The sequence below is a fragment of the Haliaeetus albicilla genome, chromosome 1 (genome assembly GCF_947461875.1).
Source record: "Haliaeetus albicilla chromosome 1, bHalAlb1.1, whole genome shotgun sequence".
NCBI classification, from domain to species: Eukaryota; Metazoa; Chordata; class Aves; order Accipitriformes; family Accipitridae; genus Haliaeetus; species Haliaeetus albicilla.
The window spans coordinates 55,690,167-55,712,625 of record NC_091483.1 but is presented as its reverse complement, the minus strand read 5'-3'; the positions used below and the strand labels follow the sequence as shown (position 1 = coordinate 55,712,625).

Sequence of the window (22,459 nt, the reverse complement as noted above, 5' to 3'; positions counted from 1 at the left end):
CAGCTTTAGCTAGAGGCAAGCACGCAGACTCCTCATCTCCCACTTAAATACAATCCTAACCACCAAACCTCTACCACTTTCAAATTCAGACAGTTGCCCACCAGGTCCTTGCTTGGTCCTGATTCAAATAAACTCTTTTATAGGTAACAGGCATCCTTTGCCTTTAGTCAATTCTGGCCGTGCATCTCCAGCAACGAGTTAACATACCTATTGGTAACATACCTATCACTCAAGGTAGGCGTGGATGGATAAAAGCTTTTTCCCACCATTTATCAAAAACTGCAAGTCAGTTACAAAGCCCAGAAGTACCAACGCACGTACTAATGCCGTGCAAAACAAACCCGACTACATCAGGATTACCTTTAAAGGGATTCACCACTTCTGAAGCAGTGCCCGCTCGCAAACGTATTAGAGGGTGGCATTCTTTAAGCAAGCAGGAAACAAGATAAAGCACAGGAAGGAAACATTTTCGATTGAAAGGAACGCTCTGAGCCTCAGCTGCTACCTCTAGGCCCTTCCACCGCCCTCACTCGGCTTTCCCAGCGAGGACACACCGCTGCCGAAGGCGAACACACACGCGGCCCTCGGCCGCAACCCCCGCTTCACCGGCAGCGCCGCCGCGCTCACGGCCGACCGCGGGGCCCCTCCGCCGGGCCTCCACACCGGGGAAGGCGGCGGAGCGCCCGCCGCCCCGGCAAGCCCCGAGCAGCAGCCCCGGGGCCTAATGACACCCCACGGGAACGGACCCCCCACCCCAACCCCGCCGCCGCCGCCACGCATGCGCGCGGAGCCAGCGCGGCGAACACCCTCCCGTCGACTTCCGGGTCAGCGGTGGCTCGCGCTGCCCTCCCCGCCCCGCCATGGAGGCCGGGCAGGGTCCCGGCGGCGGGGAGGTCGGCGACCCGGCCGAGGTACTGTCGCTCGCTCGGCGGCGCTGCCGGGGGGGGGGACACGGCGAGAGCCGTGCGGGAGCCCGGTGGGGCTAGGGGTTGTTTCTGCCGAGGGCGAGGCGGCAGGCGCGGGGCCTGCGCTCGCCCTGCGCGGGCCGGGGAGGGGGGATTCCTGTCAGCCCTTCGCCCGCCGCTGCCGTGAGCTCCCTGGCGGCCCGCGGAGGCGCGGGGTCGGTGCCCTTGAGGCCTTTCCGGCGGCCTTTCGCGTGGGGCGGGTCCCGGCGGGAGGTGTTCTTCCCGCTACCGGCGGCTTTCTCACGTCTGCCCTTCTCCCGGTCGGCGATCTGGCAGGGTGCCGGGTCGCACGCCTCTCAGGGCAGGAGGGGGTCACGCACCTCCGGTAGAAACTTCTCACCTGATGGCAAAACAGCTGGCCAGCTTTCCCTAAATACATGCGTGCAAACGGCCAACACGCGTTGTGTGATTAAAACCCTGGCAAATGTTTTAAAAGGGATTTAATGAGCTGTCAGATTCCATCTGTTTGGAAGGTTGGTTGCAAAGGACCAAAGTGCAAAGGACCAAAGCAGGCTTCTCTGAAGAAAAAGGAGTGGAGCGAGTTGGGAGTTGACTATGCACAAAATGTTTTCTGCTCTCTCATGTGATTTGCAGAAGCACTGGGTTTTTTTAATGCTATATTTCACGTGACATTTATAGACAGAAGGCACCAGTTCCTTGAGTGTAGCTGTCTGAAAGTACAGGCGTTACAAGGTGTGAAAGTTAGACAAAGTTTTTAATTGAAAAATCCCCCCAAACCTTTCTTTTGCTCTTTCTTTTCTAATTTATTTCCCTAATGAAAGAGGGAAATACCTAAGCCTTATGTGCCGACAGAGGAGGAAAGGAGACTCCTCAAGGAATGTGCTGAAGAGAGTGCCCGGTATAGAGGTAAGTTCAGTTTGCTGGTATATTTGGCTTGCTTTTCTTCCACCCTTAGTTTTTGTTGTTATCTGAGGTGTTAAGGAAGGCAGGCCCAGGTCAATATATCACAACAGTTCATTAGCAAGCTTCACATAGTTTAAAATTGCATCCCAGTAAATCTTGATACATGTAAGATTTGCATTTGTTAAGAGTTTGCAATACAGGAATTTTGTGAAAGGTGCAACATAATTTGTAAGGTTTATTCTTTATAACAAGATCCCTTCATATTTTAAATTAATATGCTTATTAAAAGTCTGAAAATAGATACAATTTATGGAGTCTCATTATGTTTCTGAATATTTTTTGTTGTTATTTCTACATTTTTGCTTTCAATTTTTGTTGTTATCTCTAGAATGCAAGAATAAAACAGTTTAACTTAGAACCATTGCTTTATGTCTTTATGGAGACTTGTGAAAAGAACAGTGTATAAGTAGTCGCTTAGCTCAACTCTTGGAGAAAATTCCAGCGTCTTTGCATGGCCAGATGTTTGGGCATATTTCCCCTGTAAATAAAAGGAAAGATTCTCAAGCATGATTCTGCAGTCAGTAATGATTTCTGTACTACAGCTAGTACACAGGAATAATAAACTTGTATTGTTTTCACAGAATACTTTATGTCTCATCTTCATTTATTTGAAATACCAATCTTATGGGTTTTTTTCAGAAAACTTTGAGAATTGATTGCCTTACTTCTTAACATTGTTTCTGTAATCCAAAGGTTCAAGGCATACCTGGTTTTTATACACCTGGTCAAGAGGTTTGAACAAGCCTTCTGATGTGATTGTTACCCACTGTTTTATCGTACGCTGGTAGATTACTTCTGATGCTGATAGGTGGCTTAGCAGAAACCAGGACGGATGAAGAATTTAGCAGCTGATTTGCTAAATTTAGCACACTGGGCCTCTGATTTCTCCTGGAAGACAGTACTTTCAGGGGCAACTTCAAAGGCATTGTGATTTTCAATTAATGATCCCAAGTTCTGCTTTATCTTTCTCCATTGCTTTGGCATTCTCCTCTTCCACTTTTATTCAAATACTTGGAAACCTTCAGCTTGTTTGCTAAAATCTAGCCATTTTCCTTATATTTTTGTAAGTGAAAAGAGTCAGGTTCATTAGTAGTAAGATGATGATTGGTTATGGCTTATTGATAATCTCTCACCTGAAAGACAAGGTAGGAGGGCATTGTTTGTTCTTCTTGAGGTGTTCTGCTGTGAGTTCTTGATTGTCAACGTAACTTACTGCCCTGTGCATCTTTGTACAGAGACTGAAGAAACAACATGAAGGTATTTTTGAGAAGCCCCAAATTAGTTTATTGAGTAATTTCACTGTAGGGTGCTACAAAAGTAATTGAGAGATTTTTTTCCAGGAGTTGGGCACTGTGCTGTTATCTCACTGGGAGAGCCTAAAGCCCATGACTGTTTTCTAGGTCTCCTGTCTTTGTTTCATTGTCCTGCGTCACATGTACCTAGATTGTTGTATTTGCTGTATTAAATACATATTATTTGAATGTCCCTTTGCAAGAGGTATGGGCTGCCTGCATGACTGCCCTGACATCCTCACTTCTTATTGTATCAGTTCTTGTTATTCACAGATATTACTATAAATTTGTGTATCTTCAGTTTGTTTATTCAAATTTCAAGCTGTAGCCAATTTTTACCCGTTCTTACAAACTCCCTCTGTTTTCCTGTAGTTTCTGTTGCCAGCTTCTATTTCAGAAATGCTTGCTAGTTATTTCATAATTCAGTTTAATGTATGCTTTACTGGTATTACTAGTTTTTAATCACATTATCATATAATATAAATTCTGATACTGTTAAAAATTCTCACTACAATCCAGAATTTTATCCTTTGCACTTCTAATCTCACTAACAAAATTAAACCAGATCAATATGATTTTTTCCTCATAAAACCATTTTGACTAGGGTACATTACATTCCCATCCTTAATTATGTGCTATTGATGTATCAGCCGTCCATTATTTTTCCTGGAATTTATTTTGTTCCTGAAGCAGAAAAAGTACTTTTTGCCCATAGCAGTGAAAAGCATTGATGTTTTATGATTTATTAAGCTGCTTTTGTTTTTTCTACACTTGAATAATTATTCATATTAGTTTTTATGTATGAACCCAATTTTCATTTACCTATTATTCTTCTAATTTCTAGTTACCATTTCAGGTCATTTATATGCTCACATACTAGCAGCTGTTTCCATTAAATTGCGTAACCTGTCTTTGATGTCCGGAACATTTGTGTTGGGCCTGTAAATCATTTCAAACCTCTAAGGGTCAGACTGAAGTTCTCTGTAATAAGTTCTTGCAGATTTTTTAATATTTTTTTTTAACACACACCCTCCCCCTTGTTTTTTTTCTCTTACAGTTTAGCTTCAAATCTGCACTGCCATTCTATATCTGTCGTGGTTTAACCCCAGCCAGCAACTAAGCACCACGCAGCCGCTCACTCACTTCCCCCCCATCCAGTGGGATGGGGGAGAAAATCGGGAAAAAGAAGTAAAACTCGTGGGTTGAGATAAGAACGGTTTAATAGAACAGAAAAGAAGAAACTAATAATGATAATGATAACACTAATAAAATGACAGCAATATTAAAAGGATTGGAATGTACAAATGATGCACAGGGCAATTGCTCACCACCCACCGACTGACACCCAGCCAGTCCCCGAGCGGCGATTCCCCGCCCTCACTCCCCCCAGTTCCTAAACTAGATGGGACGTCCCATGGTATGGAATACACTGTTGGCCAGTTTGGGTCAGCTGCCCTGGCTGGGCATGAGAAGCTGAAAAATCCTTGACTATAGTCTAAACACTACTGAGCAACAACTGAAAACATCAGTGTTATCAACATTCTTCACATACTGAACTCAAAACACAGCACTGTACCAGCTACTAGGAAGACAGTTAACTCTATCCCAGCTGAAACCAGGACAATATCTCAGAAAATCTAGAACTCTAAATTTTGGAAAATCCAGGTCCAGTATCTCTAAAAGCATCAGGGTTTTAATCTTTAATAGATTGGAAGAACTTATTCTCTATTTTGAAGTGTTACTGTAGTCTTGCTTTGAACCAAGGAGACAATACTTTTTCTTAAAAGTGACATTGAGTCGTATTTACCCTAAAATGCTGGTTAGACTCCTAACCTAGTTTAGACCTGTCAGAATTTGTGAAGGAATAAACTGTTAGTTTGCAAAGTATACTTTAATACTGTGCTGTCCAAATGCTAAAAAATATCGTTTATCTTCAAATATGAACCTAATTAGCAGATTGTGTGCATCAAAACACTATAAACATCTAGCGCTGTTGCAAGAATATCCCCCCTAGTATGGTTAAAGTCATTGAGCCTTTTTGTAACATCTACATTTTCAGACTTGCATAAGATGTAATTTCATTATGACATATCTAAATCTTTAATGTAATTAACTTTAGTCTTTTGTCATGTTTGTTATTTCAGTGTCACTGTATGTTTTGTAGGGGTGGTGGTCTTTATGAATAGTTTCAAAGTTAATCTTCCCAATTCATGATTATCATTGCTTGAAATAAGCATTCCTTTTGTTTCTTGCCATCTTCAAATGCTTCCTGCCACCTGAAGTCTTTCATTATGATAAAAATCGACGTGAACTGTTAAGCTGATTGTGATAGGCAGTAATGCTTTTCCATGTTTGTCATCTTCTCTGCATTCCTGACCCTACCCCTGAGTTGTATAGTTTGATCCGTAAGCTACAGAAAAAGTTGCCCTGTTCTTTAATTTGCTGATCAGTAAAAGATGTTACCTAATTTTAATCAATTTGATTTATATCTCTGTAAGAGTTAGACTTTTTCAGAAGTTCTTATGTTAAAATCAAGACTTTTGGTTGTCAAAAATTTTTAGAGGCACTGGCCTCTGTGTAACTGCCTTCCATCCTGAAGAACTGTGTATGCTTCTCTGGTTTAAAGTTCTGCACCTTGCTGCTGTAGCAGTTGCAGCTAGGCCTGGAGTCTTGTCCTTAGAGCTTTATCCCATCTGCCATTGGCTTTTGTATTTTAGAAAGCATGAAGTCTAATGAAGACGGGATGACTTATTAACCAGTACTGCATAATTTGTAGTAGGTCTTAAAAAGTGGAATGGAGAATGTTTAATAAATTATATACAGTTTCTTAATTATATATATGTTTATATTCTTATACAAGTGAGCTTAGTAAGGCCTAGCAACTCTCACTTTATTGCGTATTTTGTTAAGTCTGGTTGAAAATACTAAAATCATAATTTAAGCAACTTTTCTTCTTCTTCTTCACAGCTTTTCCTTTGGCTGCAGCGAGCATGCTTGCTACTAGTTTCTTAATTAGGAGAGGTAAAGTGTAAACATACTTTGGGTTAATTTGGATTTGTTGAGATGAAATATATTTCTGCTGTTAATAAAGTTACTATAATAATACAATGTCTAATCTACTTGTAATTAAAAGAAGTTCAGCCTCTTCAGCTAGCTACATGACTTGCAGTTACTAAAACTAAAGAAGGAGGAAAACTTTAAATTAAAAGCAAATTCTTGCTCATTTTATGTTGTTTGACAAATGCAATATCTCGATGATTATGAAACAATATATTCTATAGTGTGTAGTAATACTGTGTGTGATATGATTAAAGAGGTAATTCTTAGATTTTTATAATTTTATGGGAAATTCAGATCTTAGGTTTTCTTGAATTTTCTTCAACATTAAGTGTAAAAGAGTAACCTGCTGCCTACAAACATAACTACAAACTAGCCTACAAACATAACTACAGTTGATGTTTTTCAGCTTAATTCTTAATAACTTATTACTAATTACTTTGATCCTTATTTTCAGGTATTCTAAGAGATAGCTCAAGATTTGGCTCTTTTACAAAAGTTGCATGTAAGTAAAAGCTACATATAAATTCAGCTTGTATTCATGCCTTAGGTTCTGGAGTCTGTTATGCAGATGTAATTCCCATGAGACTAGCTGGCTGATTCACTGTGACTCCACTCTATAGAATCATAGAATATCTCAAGTTGGAAGGGATACATAAGAATTGTTGAGTCCAACTCCATGTTCCTTGCAGGACTACATAAAACTAAACCATATAACTAAAAGCGTCATCCAGATGCTCCTTGAGCTCTGACAGCCATGACCACTTTCCTGGGGAGTCTGTTCCGGTGACCGACCACCCTCTCAGTGAAGAACCTTTTCCTAATGTCCAGTCTGAACTTCCCCTGATGCAGCCTGCAGCTTCATTCCGTCTCCTCGTGTCCTGTCGCTGGTCACCAGAGAGAGGAGATCAGCACCTCCCCCTCCACTGCCCCCTTTGAGGAAGCTGTACATTGTGATGAGTTCACCCCTCAGAGCCTTCTCTTCTCCAAGCTGAACAAACCAAGTGACCTCAGGCACTCCTTGTAGGTCGCATCCTGGAGACCTTTCACCATCTCGGTCGCCCTCCTCTGGACACACTGTAATAGTTTGATGTCCTTCTTATATTGAGGTGCCCAAAACTGCACACAGTACTCAAGGTGGGGCCACACCAGTGCAGTGTAGAGTGGGACAATCGCCTCCCTTGACCAGCTAGTGACGCTATGCTTGATGCACCCCAGGACCCTTTTGGCTACCGGGGCACACTGACTCCTATTCAACTTGCCATCAACCCAAACCCCCAGTTCTTTTTCTGCGGGGCTGTTCTCCAGCGTCTCATCCCTGAGTTTGTATGTCTAACGAGCATTATCCTGGCCCAGGTGGAGCATCTGGCACTTATAGAATCAATGCTTACATTGGTACAACTGTGCCTGAAGATAGTAGTAAATGATCTGATATATCAAATGAATAAGTTTCACCTTCCTCCAGTTAATTCTATCAGTCAGCAACTTTTTAGCTATGTTTCTTAACTACAACATCTTATACTGCAAGAACCTATTCAATGTCAAGAGGTAGAACATTTCATTTATTCACTGTCTTTGAATTTGTGCAGCACGTTTTGGACAAGTTTTGTTTATAGGCTTTCCATAAAATTGCTTGACAAGTGTAATGTGATAATTAAGATAAATCCATTGTAAATAGATACTGTACAAGCTTACTGTAAATTACTTTGCCAGAGTACATGCACCCCTCCCTTCCTAATTTGAAGGTCTTTATTCATGCGTCTCACTTGTCCCATTCAAGCTATTTTAGTGCCTTTTTTTCCTGGACATTATGTATGTACAATTGTAGGAAAACAGCAATTTCATGTGAATGATTTTGATTTAAGTATAATCAAAACTAAATTAATAAATTAACCTTTTCAATGGAATACATGACAGTAAAACAGGAAGTTGCCATCTTGCCAATCTGCCCAGATACAGCCAGTTACTCTTACAGTTTACTTCAGTGGGAAGAGGGTAAAACCCATGATTTGTGGTGAGGGAAGTGTTGTTTAAGCAGATAAATGAATGTGAGAGACTAGGGCTGCCATTTGTTTATGCTAAATTCTACTCGCTTTCTTTGAACGCCAAACAATGGTATAACACAAACGTTTCTAATAAATAATAGAATTACTGTTTTCCTGATAGCTCCTACACATTTGTAGTTAAGGGCTACATTCCTCCTATTTAATAGAACTAAGTTTGGAATCAAGGGAAAAAATAAGGAGCAGCTGGACTGGACCAACTATTCTTGACCTTAAGGTTAGAAGTCAAAATACTTCTGGCTTCTCCTTTTTTATGTGCAGTGGAGGCATATGGACTTTCATTTCATACTAAAAGAATTTTCCATAAATTGTGTGGTTTGGTTGTTTTTCAGTAAGTAACTTGTGATTTATGTGCACTTTAAATATGGGGATTTTTCTGGGACACAGTTGGAGTGTCAAAGGCCTGAGTTAAGCGGTTTTCATTTCATCCTCATATTGCTTAGGTCAGATGTGCCTACTGCCTACAGGACCTTCCTGAAAATTATTGCCAGGGACATAGTTTACAGGTCCAAATTATGTCTCCTAATTTAACTGCACATTCCTCTTGCAGTGAAATCTGATTAAAGGAAGCAGTGCAGTTGTGTGTTGGTTTGGCTTTTTTTCCTCCACGAATTCTGAAAGAAGAGCATATGCAATTCCAGGCACTGCTGCTAGCTCATAGCTAGCTGATATTAAACAAGACAGTTCTTGCTTTTCTGGTGTCACTGATCTGAGCATATTGCTGCTGCATCTTGATTACAGTAGTCTGTCTTTGATAATGGTGTGTGTGTCACTGTGGTTGTTAGATTCTTATTCTGAAGAGTATCTATGCCTCATTACAGTAATTGGTCTTTTATATCTAACACACACAGTTGAGTCTGGTTTTCTTTAGTCTCTGTCTTGCATCTTTCCCTGCTTTGTCCCTCTTGGTTTTATCTGGAAGTTGAGAGGTGTTTCATTTTCTAGATAGGAATTTTCAGATTCCAGGGTGTTGTTCTGGCTATAGGAATTACTCATAACTTTTCTCAGTAGCCTTCTAGGCACTCTGACAATTTAATGGAACTTCTGGTTAGTCATGACTGATACTCTACATTGACAGCATCCCCTTCAACACAGCACAGAGATATTGGTCCTCTACCACTCTTTGGCAAAGAAGGGTAAGATCCATATATCCTACTTCATGTTAGCCTGCAGTGGGACCTGGCCTCTTTTACTGATCTCTGATCAGCTTCTCTAAGGGCTTGTCACAGTGAATACAGAAGAAGCAGAGAGCAGCAATATGTAATTTACTGTGCTAGCTTCAAAAATGTGGATTATCTGGCTGTTAGTTCTGTAATAAGAGAAGCCAAATATTTTAGCCAATAATTACTTTGGGTGAAACATCTTCCAGAGAGATGCTTCCACTTTTCTTGACTAGAAGGCCTCAAGAAAAGGAGGCGTCCTCATTGTAATTATGCCAAAGAGTAATCATCTTTACTGCTTAGCTTTAATTTGCTAAACATTTATTTTGAATTCTTGTTGGGCCATTTTTCCTTTTAGGGGCTTGTAATTTTTCCCTTTGTGCATATTTACAGCATTTGAGGTGTCTTCCAATTTTTTTGACCTGCTAAACAGCTAAACACTCACATTTCTCATTTGTAAACTTCACTCATAGTTGTGGCTGTTCACCCCTTTTCCCTTGGAAAAGGATTTTTAACCTCCTTTTGAAAATACAGACTTTAGAACAGTATCATGATTTAACCCCAGCTGGCAACCAAACACCACACAGCTGCTCGCTTACCTCCCTTACAGTGGGATGGGGGAGAGAATCAGAAGGGTAAAAGTGAGAAAATTCATGGGCTGTGATAAAGACAGTTTAATAGGTAAAGCAAAAGCCATGCACACAAGCAAAGCAAAACAAGGAATTCATTTACTACTTCCCATCGGCAGAGATCCATCAGCCATCTCCAGGAAAGCAGGGCTCCATCACACCTAACGGTGACTTGGGAAGACAAAACGCCATCGCTCCAAATGTCCCCCCCTTCCTTCTTCTTCCTCCAGCTTTATATGCTGAGCATGATGTCCTATGGTCTGGAATATCCCTTTGGTCAGTTGGGGTCAGCTGTCCTAGCTGTGTCCCCCCCAGCTTCCCGTGCACCCCCAGCCCACCGGCTGGCGGGGCAGCGTGAGAAGCAGAAAAGGCCCTGATGCTGTGTAAGCACTGTGCGGCAACAACGAAAACATCCCTGCGTCATCAACACTGTTTCCAGCACAAATCCAAAACATAGCCCCGTACCAGCCACTCTGAAGAAAACCAACTCTATCCCAGCCAAAACCAGCACTAACAGGAATCACAATTCCAGTATCAGTGCAGCAGGGCAGGGTAAAATCCCCTTTTATATTGATTGCCAGGCAATGTAATCTACAGTGTGAGAACCTCAGAGGATTAATGTTACTGGTAATTACCTCTTTTCAAAGATGGTTGAGAATCTTTAGCCTTTGTATTTAGAAAATACTTGTTGCATATGAAAGAAGGGTCTAGTCCTTTTCTCCTGCAAAGTCAACAACAAAACTTCTGTTGATTGCCATTGAATCCTTCATACTCTATTTGACCCACTCATAAAACTTGAAGGAGCCAGTTGATGGAAATCATCAGTTTTAAGCCCGGAAAGAACTATCGTGATCATTCATTCCTGTGTCCTGTCTAGCAGATGAAGATAGCTCATGCACTAAATTGAAAGCATTTGCCTAGTGATTGCAAAGGTTCAGCTAATTCAGTTGTTTGCCCTCCAGCAACCGTATCATAGAATCCTCTTCAGAAGATACTGAGCCTAATGCTAAGTTTATTTAGACTTCTCTTCGTACTAGTGAAAGCCTTTTCAAAATCTGACTGTTCTGATGGATTAAATCAGCGGAATTTACTGCCTTTGATGATTCCTGACTGTTTTATCATCTTTGATAGTTAATTGTTATTTCTGGATCTTGGGGGGAAAACTGATGGCAATTATTTTCCTTTTTTTGTCACCTTTCATTCATCAAGTACTAGCTGAAATCATCTGATGCTCATGCCGTGTCTAAATCATTGCTCTATGTCTCTGTTCAGCTGTTGCATTTGGTTTTAGTACCCTTTGTCTGCAGAGGAAGTGGAGAGAGATGATTACTGCATGTTTTTGGTTTAGATCTAAACTGGTTTTTTTTTTCTTTTACTCAAGATAATGTATAATTTATTTGAAATTATTATTTTTAAACTATGTTGAATATTATGATACAGCATATAAACCCATATTTTTTTCCTTTAAAAAAGTTGCTGGAATGTGTGGATACCTGGCTGGAAAGATATCCTACTTGCCAATCTGTAGCGAGAAATTTAAGAAACTGAAGGATTCCCCAATAGGAGATGTTCTACGACAAGCTCAGAGACATAGTTCACATAAGTAAGAATTTAATTCTCTTTTAAGCTTAAAACTTATTCTTGAATAGGACATTTTAAACACCAGCAGATCAAGGCTACATTTGCAGCTTTCAAAGACCTTCAGAGCTGCACCTTCCCCTCTTTCCCTTATTACCCCAACTCTACCACTTTCAGGAAGCTGTATCTGTTACCAGTTGGCCAGCTATAAAACATGCATTTTGAGCTCTTTACATACAACTGATCACTTTGAGGAGTAGAAAAACATTTTACTTAGCAAAACGTATTCCTTATAAATTAAGATGATGTTTTCCTGTGGAATTTACTTAAAGTAGTGTGACAGCAGAAGTTCCCTCCTTAGTTTGGAAGTAAACTAAGTTAACTGAAGTAGTGTTACATTCTGGAAGTTTTTCCCATAGTTTAGTTTGATTGAAGTAGGAAGAGGGTGGAAATGATTTCAGTGTTTATCAAAGGAAAGAGCTCAGTAAACAATATCAGTGCAGGAAGAAGCATGGTGGTCAAACTTAACTGCTGTTTGTTTAAATCCTTTACATCTGTAACAGCATTATGCTGTACATACGAGAAACTCATCAGGTTCTTAAAACTATTTCCTGTTTTGTTCCAGAATGTTTTCTGCATCAAGTGGTTTTTAATTGCAAACTACTTTCGGAATATCTCACTTAAAGCCTTGATTCAAAACTGGGAGAATAGTGTTTGGATAGTGAGTAGTAGTCCTGCTATGTATGTGCTAAGATTTGTTAAATGTTTATAAAGGATTTGGTTAAATTCTTAATTACTTTGTACGTTTAGATTTATGACAGTTTGGTCTGTAAGATTTATCTTTATTTTGAAATGTGTACATTTTTATGGCATCAAACATAATTTTAGGAATTACCACTTTATACATTTACTGTATAAACTCAGCTGAATTGGAGCTGGACTTGTCCCTTCACTCCCCACCAGTTTCTAATAAGAAATTGTCATGATCGTTAAGTGTGTTTACTCTGGGTGAGAACTGTTTAAATGCCATCATCTGCTGCACCAATAAGTCCCTTCAACCTTTAATGGCCCATTCTTTTGTATCTGTAAAATGTTATGTCCTAAGTGATAAATGCCTTTTTTCCTTGGTTGAATGGTTAAATTCATTCAAATTGCATTATTGTCCACACATGCTATTTTTTTAAGCCAGCAACAGAAATCACTACATTTTCTTGGTCATTTTACATCTTCTAATTAATGTATTTTGGTAATTCTGATTTGCAGTTAAAAATAGGCAGGGAGCTAAAAGATTATATAGTTCTTTAAAGCTGTGTTTGCGTATACTTTAAAAATATAATTGAGGCAATAAAATAGCTTAGCTCTCTGTTTATTGTGAGAATAATACAAAGACTAACAGCAGATGTTTTTCATATGGAACAAAAAGTACAGCTAAGCAGAAATTTAAAGTTAAAAATTAATAAATACTCTAGAGACATTCTAGTGGCACCAAATGGTGGCATTCTTGATAGAGAGACATGTTGTGTAGTGGATTGCAGGGCCATTCCGAGTATGTAGTGAATACTTTAGAATATCAGGCATCAGTTTCCAGAATATTCTTTATATGATCTTACCTTTCTCTCTTAAGAGAAAATTCGTTAATGTTCCTGCTGAATTCAGCAACTCAATAAACCTTCATAATTTAATTTCCCCAAGACAGCTCTTCATTCTCCTTTTCTTCTGCTATTTGGTACTGATCAATTACAGCAGCTTCTAATGATGAAGGGTTTTAAATTGCAAATTCTTCCTAAAAGGCCTTTAAAAATAATTATAGTTTATGCTACCACTAGTTACATGGGCACACCCTGTATGCTACTTGTGTCTGATGCATTTTCTGTCTGAAGACTCCCTGGGGGAAAGGATTGTCATTTTTGTCTTGTAAAGTACAAAATACTTTCTCTTTTGTCTTCTGTTCTGGAGATTTTCAGGCATGAGTTAAGTTTCTGGGAGGAAGGGAAGTGATGGGGAAGGGACTATATAAATCTTTGCAATGTAGAGGGGAAAAAAAAAACCCAAAACTTTTTTTTAAGACAATAATTCATGTTGGAAACTAAACCATTTAGAGTAAAAGAATATTTTCTTAAACTGCACATATTGTTACTCTTATAGTTCCATTTTTAACATTAGTATTTCTGTATTTAATTGTATTATTTTCCAGTCGTTCCAGTCGGAAATCTGAATTTTCAGACATGCCTTCTCAGTCATTTACTGAATCTTCTTCTCCAAGATCTGGATTTCCACTTTCTTCTAGCTATTCAGATGATTATAGTTCAACAGATAGAGCCCTCTCAAGTTATGAACCCGTTCCATTCAGTGCTTCCCTGAACGAATCTTCACCTACAGGAATCACTGATTACACTGTTCAAGGTGTGTTTTGTCTTAATATTTAGCAGTTTGTAGTACAATGGCTTGCCTTTCTCTTAGATACTTGCTCTTACTAAACTAGGTATTTTAATCCCATGCAAACATACATGGTACTATATAGTGGTTCTGAATGAAACAGCTTGAAGTTCCCAGAATTTTTACACAGAAGATAGATATATGTATTATTTTGTGTTCTAACTGTAAACTAAATTCAGGGTTTTTTCATGCTTTGTAGCTCTAATTGCAAGTAAAGATTGTAAATGAACTTACGTGGTTTAATCTGTTGTGAAACTAAACCTGCAAAAAACTCAGCCTGACTTGAAGTTCTTTTTGACTGAAATTAAGGTGAATATGCCATCCTTTCACTGCACTAAATAAGCTATAGTTTCTACCATTTGTCTGCTATCCTTTCTGAGGTTATTTAATTTTCACTAGCAGTGGTGCTGTAACTGTATACTACTATAATTCAGTGACATTAAACTGTTTTTTATAAGGTGGCAAACATTTAAATCTTCTCAGAACTGAATGCATATTGTGTTCTGTCTGGCAACAGCTGATTTTCTCACAGAGAACTAAAATGGTTTTCAAGTACTGTTCTGTGCAGCTGTTCCCCTCCTTCCAGTATGAACTGTGTCCTCAGCTATTGCAGGGGAAACACACGATTCTGAATTCAGGTCTCTGGTACACAAAGGAGGAAGTTACTGTTAAGTGCAGAGTTTTGTACTTTGAATTAGTTTGGATTTTTTAACTCCTTTATGGAAAAGGTTTTATTTCACAAAAAAGCCCTTTCATGAAACTTGGGTTTAGTTACCTAAAAGTATCAGATGTAAATGTGTCAAGGAAATGGTAATCACACTTCCTCACAAATATCAATAGTTGGTAGAACCTTAATTATAGAACCAAGATCCTGCATTATAAATGTAGATAAAAGGATAAAATGTTTATCAGGTGACGTATGATGGATAAAGTCCTAATTCTTTGAAAGCAGAATTTAAAGCCTGAGTGCAAACCCTTGAGCTTCACTTAGATTTCTCTTCAGAAATCCTAAATATATCAACTGTATGATTATCATAAATTTTACATAAAGTGACCACAGCTATTCTATCCATCAGCTACCACATGGTTGTTAGGATTTCTGTTGGGTAAAATAAAGAAAAGGAGTTAACTGCCAGTCTTCCAAAGCAGTTTGACAAAATGAAAAGGCTAAAAGAAATGGATTAATTAAAGAACACATATATTGTCAGTTGCATTTAGAATTGCAGCTGTCATGCTCCTTTTCACTTGGGATTGAGCTGTAATTAACTGGCATTCTAGAACAGGTTGTAGCCAAGTTTTGGTGTGTGATGCCATTTCTAGTATTTTGATGTTTGTTTTGTTTTCAGATCCTGCTCCAATTCCGGAGGAAAGTCGTAAAAAAAAAGGCATCACATATGAGGAATTAAGGAATAAACACAGAGAGACATATGAGGTAATGCTACCACCAAAGGCAGAAACTCCAAACAAGTTTTCACAGGAAAAACCAGCTAAGGAAGGTAATACACTGATTTACAGAAACACATAGTACATTCAAATATTGGCAATAATGTTAAAAATGGTTACAAACCCAAGGCTTAATTCTGCTTACGCTTTAAGCAATTTATTTTTACTGTATCTGCAGGTATCTCATATGTGATGTGGTCTGTAGTTTTAGATTTCAGATTAATTCTTTTTTCAAAAATATTGATCTTCCAATAGCAAATTATAATTTCTCTTCTCTAGCCATATTGCTTGGTGCCAGACTGAGAATCTCATAACTTTTGATTTATTGAATATATCGAACAACCTCTTTCAACAAAGAATTCTCTGAGCTCAGAGCTATACTGAAGAGTTTTAGCTATGGAAGAGGGTGTATGTTTTAGATAGCATTGTTCTCTCAAAATAGAGCACATGGTTGATGGTTTTGGAGGGGGGTATTTATTTTTATGAATTGTTTCATGTGGAATTAGTGGATTTCTATAGAGGCATTGTTTGTAGAGGTTCATTTTCTACATTAAAACTCAAAGGAAGGAAACAGTATTTGGCAGGAATATTGAGATTTGTTTTCACAGTGAAAAACAAAACTTTACACAGCAAAATAAGAATGCAACGTCCTGAAGAATAAGATGCCATTCAGTCAACTTTCTGACTCAATCAATTTTTTGAAAAGGAGACACAGAAGCAATTCATAATTGCTTGCTCTAGAACTTTTTTAATTTAGTGTGCCATCTGTGAAAATGATGTTAGTAAGAGGAATGTTTTACCATTTAACACACTGCTGGACTAGTCAGCTTGAATTGTTTGGGTTTGTATGCAGTTTGGGTTTGTATGCAGTGTCCAGTCTTGTCAGTCATGTTGCAACAAGATTTGTAGGAATAGCTAGTGTCTCCTATTAGGCATAACAGGTGGTAATAAGTATAGAAAAGTATGTTAAAGCAAAAAGTTCTGAAGCAGTGATAGTAAGCTTTGGAACAGTGTTACTTAAGAGTGTCAGTCTATTTAATGCTGGTGAATTACTTTCTCCAGATCATCTGTCTTTGGACAGACCTACACAGTCTTGAAATAAGAATTATAAATAGTTATTGGGTAATGATTTAAATCTGTTATTTTAAGGATGAAAGCCTTTTTCTCTTATCATGTGACTATGCCAAATGAGACATGAAAAAATTATTGAAGCTGTAGTTTCAGATTGCTTCTAAATTCCATCAGCTGATGCTTCATTGATTTACATGATGTTTCTTTTCCAAGCTGTTTCTCCACAAATAGAAAGCCTGGAAAAGTCACTTGAAAACCATACACGCAAATCTTAAGCAATTCTGCAAACCTTGCCATATCCCATGGTAAATCTTGTGGCTGTGAAATGAGAATATGCATTCATTATTTTATTTTTAGTTATTCGAGGTCTGTAAAAGACCTCTATAAAATGTTGATCAAATTCTGCATTCTATTATGTTTCTGTGTTCCCTTTGATGGTTATACTCAGGCTTTGAGAACAGAACTACACTGAGCAGTGCATGAGATTTGTAAATAAACTTTTAAGAGTATCTCTGTATTTTTAGGGGAAAAGAGTAGAGGAAATACAAAAATTCAGAAACGTTTCACAAGTGGAAGCACGTTTAAATCTACAGTTCAGGGATTCTACTGACATTGCGGGCTAAGATCTGATTTAGATTCTTGTGTCACACTGGACACGTTACTTGTTGTATGCCTATTCATTCATCCTGAGTCATTACACCTTTGTTCATCCTCTTACCTCTGTGTCGTAGCAACCAGACTAGCAAATAGGAGAGTGGTTTCTGCCCTCTGTTGCAAGGACATAAGGGAAAACAAACCACGTTTTAAGCAGTTACTAACTTCCATCTGCTGGCGCCTTCTCCGTTCATTGTAGCTGTACAAATACGTGCATCTGCATAGTGATCTGAACTGGACCATTTTCCAGGGAATGAGCGCAGCCTGCTCAGCTACCATGGTTAATAGAAATGGAAATCAAATTGTACTTTGAGAGAGCTTCTCATTGTGCCTCAGTGCAATATCAATCAGCTTAAAAGAGATTTGTCAGTGCATTGTGCTAAGTTTGCTGACATCTCCCTGAAACAAGAACTATGCATTCTGCTCTGTTCCACTCGTTCTGCAGATAGGTATTAATAGCCAGTGGGCTTAGTCATTAACCTGCAAGTAGATTTATAAAGGGGTGCCTGAGTAGTGTCAGTATTCCTACTGTATCGTATAGATCCATCCTTTACCCTGTCAGTGATGGCAGTCAGTTGCAGACTACTTTGCCACTCACTTTCAAGAGAGCATCTTTTCACTTTCTGGTCATTGTTCAGTTACATATGACATACTTCTGAATAAATCCGTTAAGACTAGTACCCTGGTTTTTTTAGTCTCTGACTCACTCCTATACTAAAGGAAGCTGCCAAATAATAATGGCTGAGTAGTTTCCTAGTAGGGATTACTGATTTCTGTTTGTTTGTCTTTGAACATGTTTTTAACTATCCTGAATCCATCCAATTGTGCACGTAACTAGATTATGTAGCCACGTTATTTATCATAACATTCCTTGCCTGTTTCCTCCAATTGTCTTTGTTTCATCCACATGTTACATTTGTTTCAAAGTAATTACAAATTCTGTAGAGCAGGAATTAGCACAGTAGGCCTCTTGACTGAATATTAATTCATTAAAGAATAACGATTAACAAACTCTTCTCCCCATTTATTCAGAAGTATCTTTAATTAGGTGTTTGTTGTGCTGTGACTGACACTCTCCCCACTCACCACTTTAAATGATAATGCATTTCATCATGCTTTTCAGCACTGTGTAAGATAAACTTTTAAAGTTAAATTCAATCATATGTGACTACTTTTTCTTCTTTTCTTTAGTTAAAGTAAATAAATATGGAGATACCTGGGATGAGTAAGAGCCGAATGAAGAACTGAAGAAAATTATCTCCTGTCAGCTACCTTGAACTTCATCTAGATTAGTCACGAGTATCAGCACCTTTGGTGTGTTCTGCCAGGCACAGCTATTAATAAATGGGGAGAAAATCCTGACTTGCTGGAAGATTAAAAAAAAAGTATTTAGGCTTAATTTTTTTTTCATTTTGCATAAATGGCAAGCAAGGCTATTGTGAGGTTCATGACTATAAACCATTTGTGCTATTGTTTAAGAATGAAAAGGGTAACTGGCAATAACTAATATAAATGTTTAGCAAAAGGTAAAAATATATGTAAATAAATGCAATCACATGTGTTGGGAAGGGAAAAATATCAGAATCTTGTCAAATTTTCAAGACTTGCATTAAAAGTTACCTATAGAACTCATCTCTCACTTTGTTTTGTCTGAAAGGGATATGCTGGAAACCTCAAACTGTTGTCTTGCTTCGTTAGTAATGTCTAGAATAATACTGAACTATTCAGGGAAAAAGGGCTGAGAAACCGAGCCAAACACATAAGTAAGCATACTTCACTGTTTTTTGAAAACAGTTTCAGAGTGCCAGCTGTATTTTTAGACCGATATTCTGACTTGCCCACACTGGGTCTCTTCAGACAGTCATTTTGGAAGAAAATGATAGAATGAAACTGCAGATATTTAAAATAGCTGCATTTAAGTGCAGAAGGTTAAACCTGACAAACCTTGGTAAAAGTTTGAGTGGTATCTTGACTGTTAATATTTGGTTTTGTGAATTTAGCCTTATTTATGAATTTGCGCATGTCGTGACAAAAACCCCATGTTTATGGAGAAAAGATCCTGATCAATGGAATATTGCATTATTATTACCTGTAAGAAAAGAGCTACATTGTCAAAATCACTGAAGGTTATTTCCTAATGTTTGCATTGCCTGCTCTGTCTCAATCAAAATGTTGTCTTCCATTAGGGATTCTCATAGTCTCAGCTGTGCTGTTTCATCTTGCAGCATTGTGTTTATTTTGGGGTCTTGGCTGTAGGGGAGCAAAAGCTATGATGAAGTTGATAGCATAAAGGCATTCCTGACATCCTTGTTGGAGATAAAAAATAACTTACCTACCAAGATGAAAATTTTCAAAGACCTTATTGATTTAGTGGACTAGCGGCAGAGCAGCGTGAATGAGAAGATTATTTTGGGGGGCTACAGAGCGATCAGCTGAAATGAGGGGGAAGATGAGGATGCTTAAAGAGCCAAATACTACTTACAATAATCAAAACAGGAAGATTGCTTTCAGAAAAGCTGATCTTCTAAAAAAAAGGAATATGCTAATCAGATAATCTTGAAGCTATATCAAAAATTTAACTTACAGAGAATGCTTCTCGTGGCCGTGATGAGAGAACTCTGAAAATACACGAAGTCTGCCAGAATTACATTGCTGTATTTTTTAGTGCACTGTTCCAAAGCTGGTTAGATTTACCATGAAAATACTCACAAATTTTCTTAGTTGTGAGTTATGCAAGTGACAGGAGGCAGATTTAGATTATAAAAACTGGAGCAGATTCCTATAGTGGTGGGTTTCCATCTGTAAAAAGAAGAAATGTTTTTTCTTTTGAACTAATGAAAATTTTGGATGAATGAGAACTCTCCAAGTGAGAAAACGCAGGAGCAGGCTTACAACATTGAGCAAATAACAACACCTAGAAGACACAAACTATTGAACAATAAGCTTGCCAATAAAAATATTTTTTTTTTTTATTTGGGGTGTTTGGGGGTGATACTGGATTTTCTCAAGTAAAAGAATATAAGGATATAGTAACTTTTGTTTCTCTCGGGAATCTTAATGCATGCTTATACTGCAGGTTGTTTATTTTTATAAGGGAATGATCATCTCAGGAGTTGACTGTGTGAGTTAATGTAAATACCTCTGCAGTGTGGACACTCCACTGAAAAGTGAGACTCCCTCTGTTTCTCGACATTCACTGTGAAAGTTACTGTTATGCCAGTAAACTTACTTGCGTGTAATCAAGTACTTCATAATTCACTGGAACCCTGGGTTGGGTTGAAGGCCTTATGCTCCTATTTCTGGCCGTTCTCCGGTTCTCAATCTCAGGGTATTTGCTGCGCAGCACACTTTAATCCGTCCTGCCAGTACTGATTGTTGTGCATGTACTGCTGTACGTATTTTGTCTTACTGGGTACTTCTAGTTATTTCTGTGTTCATCTTCCTGGCGGAATACTGGCTGTGGACCAGCTAGTACAGAACAGGCACAGAGGGCAGAGTATTTAACCCTGTGCCATTTAAATGCTGAATAGGTAATGCCTATTTCAGACCTAGCTCTCACAAACTATAGTGTTTGGAGAATGCTCGTTTTGTATGCTGGTAACTGATAATTAGCAGTTGATACAATTATCAGAAGCCCGTGATCTGAAAATGAGACTTCCTTCAAAGCGTCTTGCCTCAAATTAATATTTTCAGTGGGCAAACACAGTCTTTTATATAAACTGTATTAGAATTTTTTTTCCCTTTCTTAAAGGAGAAAATAAAAGGCATATATAATTACTGTTGTTTTAAAGGTTTAATGTCTCTGCTTAAGGTAACATTGTGTATACATAAGATTCCTAAATTGAATATAATGTTTTCATTCTGTTGCATCTAGTTAATATCTCTCAGAGGACATACTTTTTTTTGTACTTGGGAACAAGTTGGGTTTACCATCAAAATTCTTTGGCTTTACATCACATCCTTAATAAGTATTAAATACAGGAGAGTTTGCAATCATAGCTGCTTAATTTAAAGGGTATTGGAAACTGATATTTTGTCAAAGTTGGGTCACGTTCAGTTTGCTGTGGCAACGTGTGTTGAACCCCTGATTTACTAAATAGCTGTGGGAATTCAATTTTCTTCCTTCCCTTTTCCTGCACATCTTCCATTAGTACCACCTTGGTTCAGAGTAGGTTTTTTTGAGTCTCCTGATTTCATAGCACCTACCCAGTTACTCATGAGCAGCTTGCTCATACTGCACTTCTTACATGATTTGGGGGGATTTTTTAAACTAAATACAAGTGTCTTAGAGCTCACGGCAGGGATATTGTCTGTGAAAGCAATGTGCATAGATACAAAGAACTAGTAAGAATGGTGAATGTGTGAAGAAAGCATGACAGACCCTCCTGTTTTATGCTTGCACGTGTTTCCAGCTAATACACACCACATTTTTCTTAATTCATTAACCAGGCCAACTGTTTTCCTGGAATATAAGTCCCTCACTACTCTTCAAAAATCACAGTAAGAATTTCACTTTGCATTACCATTTGTATTTCCAATTGTGTGTGTTTACAATCTGACCTAACCACAAAAACGGTGGCATTAAAAAAGACTCAAAGTTGTCTTATGGGCCATCATACCTACATGTTCATTAATAAATGTGAATTAATTCAATATTTATTGTAAAGCTAAGTAAATTTTCTTTCATTCCTCAAAATAAATTTTAACTACATAAAAAAAATTAACTCTTACACCTTAAATCAAACACCAGGAAATGTGTCCAAGTGCTTCACTGTGAACATTTCTAGAAAAACCTTTAAAGTAACTGCTTTCACAATTTCTTAAAAGTCTTAAAAATAAGCAGTTGCATGGCCAATTTAAAGGAGCTAGTAGCATTATCCTCAAATCAGTTGTTACTGACATGCAAGAACACAGAGAGAGGGTTGTGAAAAGCTCTTTAACAGCTGGTAAAGCTCCACCAAAAATCCTGGTCTTGAATGTTTTTGTCTTTTCCCAGATTAGCAGGCATGTTCAGAGTCCCAAGCAAGTACAGAATCTGACCTTTCTGGGGGTTTGTTCCTACTAAAGTTGTTTGGAACAGATCTACTTGAAAGAGAAAAGTGTAAATGAAAAGTAATTTTATTAGCTTAATGAAAGTTAAGCAGATTTGCGGAAGCCTGGGGAAATCATATGTACTACTGTTGCCGA

At 38.4% G+C, this 22,459-nt stretch overlaps 1 protein-coding gene across 1 annotated transcript; it reads left to right on the top strand.

The window, feature by feature from the left end:
- Positions 1-755: 755 nt before the first annotated feature.
- LOC104324644 (OCIA domain-containing protein 1) lies at positions 756-18,904 on the top strand. Its single transcript, XM_069790607.1, has 8 exons — positions 756-911; positions 1,748-1,832; positions 6,149-6,202; positions 6,696-6,743; positions 11,564-11,693; positions 13,863-14,071; positions 15,451-15,600; positions 18,464-18,904. The coding sequence occupies exons 1-8, from the start codon at positions 861-863 to the stop codon at positions 18,499-18,501; spliced, it is 765 nt and encodes a 254-aa protein (XP_069646708.1). The 5' UTR covers positions 756-860; the 3' UTR covers positions 18,502-18,904.
- Positions 18,905-22,459: the final 3,555 nt, after the last annotated feature.

Bases quoted from the DNA above. Each gene is read 5' to 3' on its own strand.
- LOC104324644 (XM_069790607.1), top strand. From the start codon at position 861: ATGGAGGCCGGGCAGGGTCCCGGCGGCGGGGAGGTCGGCGACCCGGCC. The intron at 1,833-6,148 runs GTAAGTTCAGTT...TCTTCTTCACAG, and splicing joins AGAGAGTGCCCGGTATAGAG to CTTTTCCTTTGGCTGCAGCG. The intron at 6,203-6,695 runs GTAAAGTGTAAA...CCTTATTTTCAG, and splicing joins TAGTTTCTTAATTAGGAGAG to GTATTCTAAGAGATAGCTCA.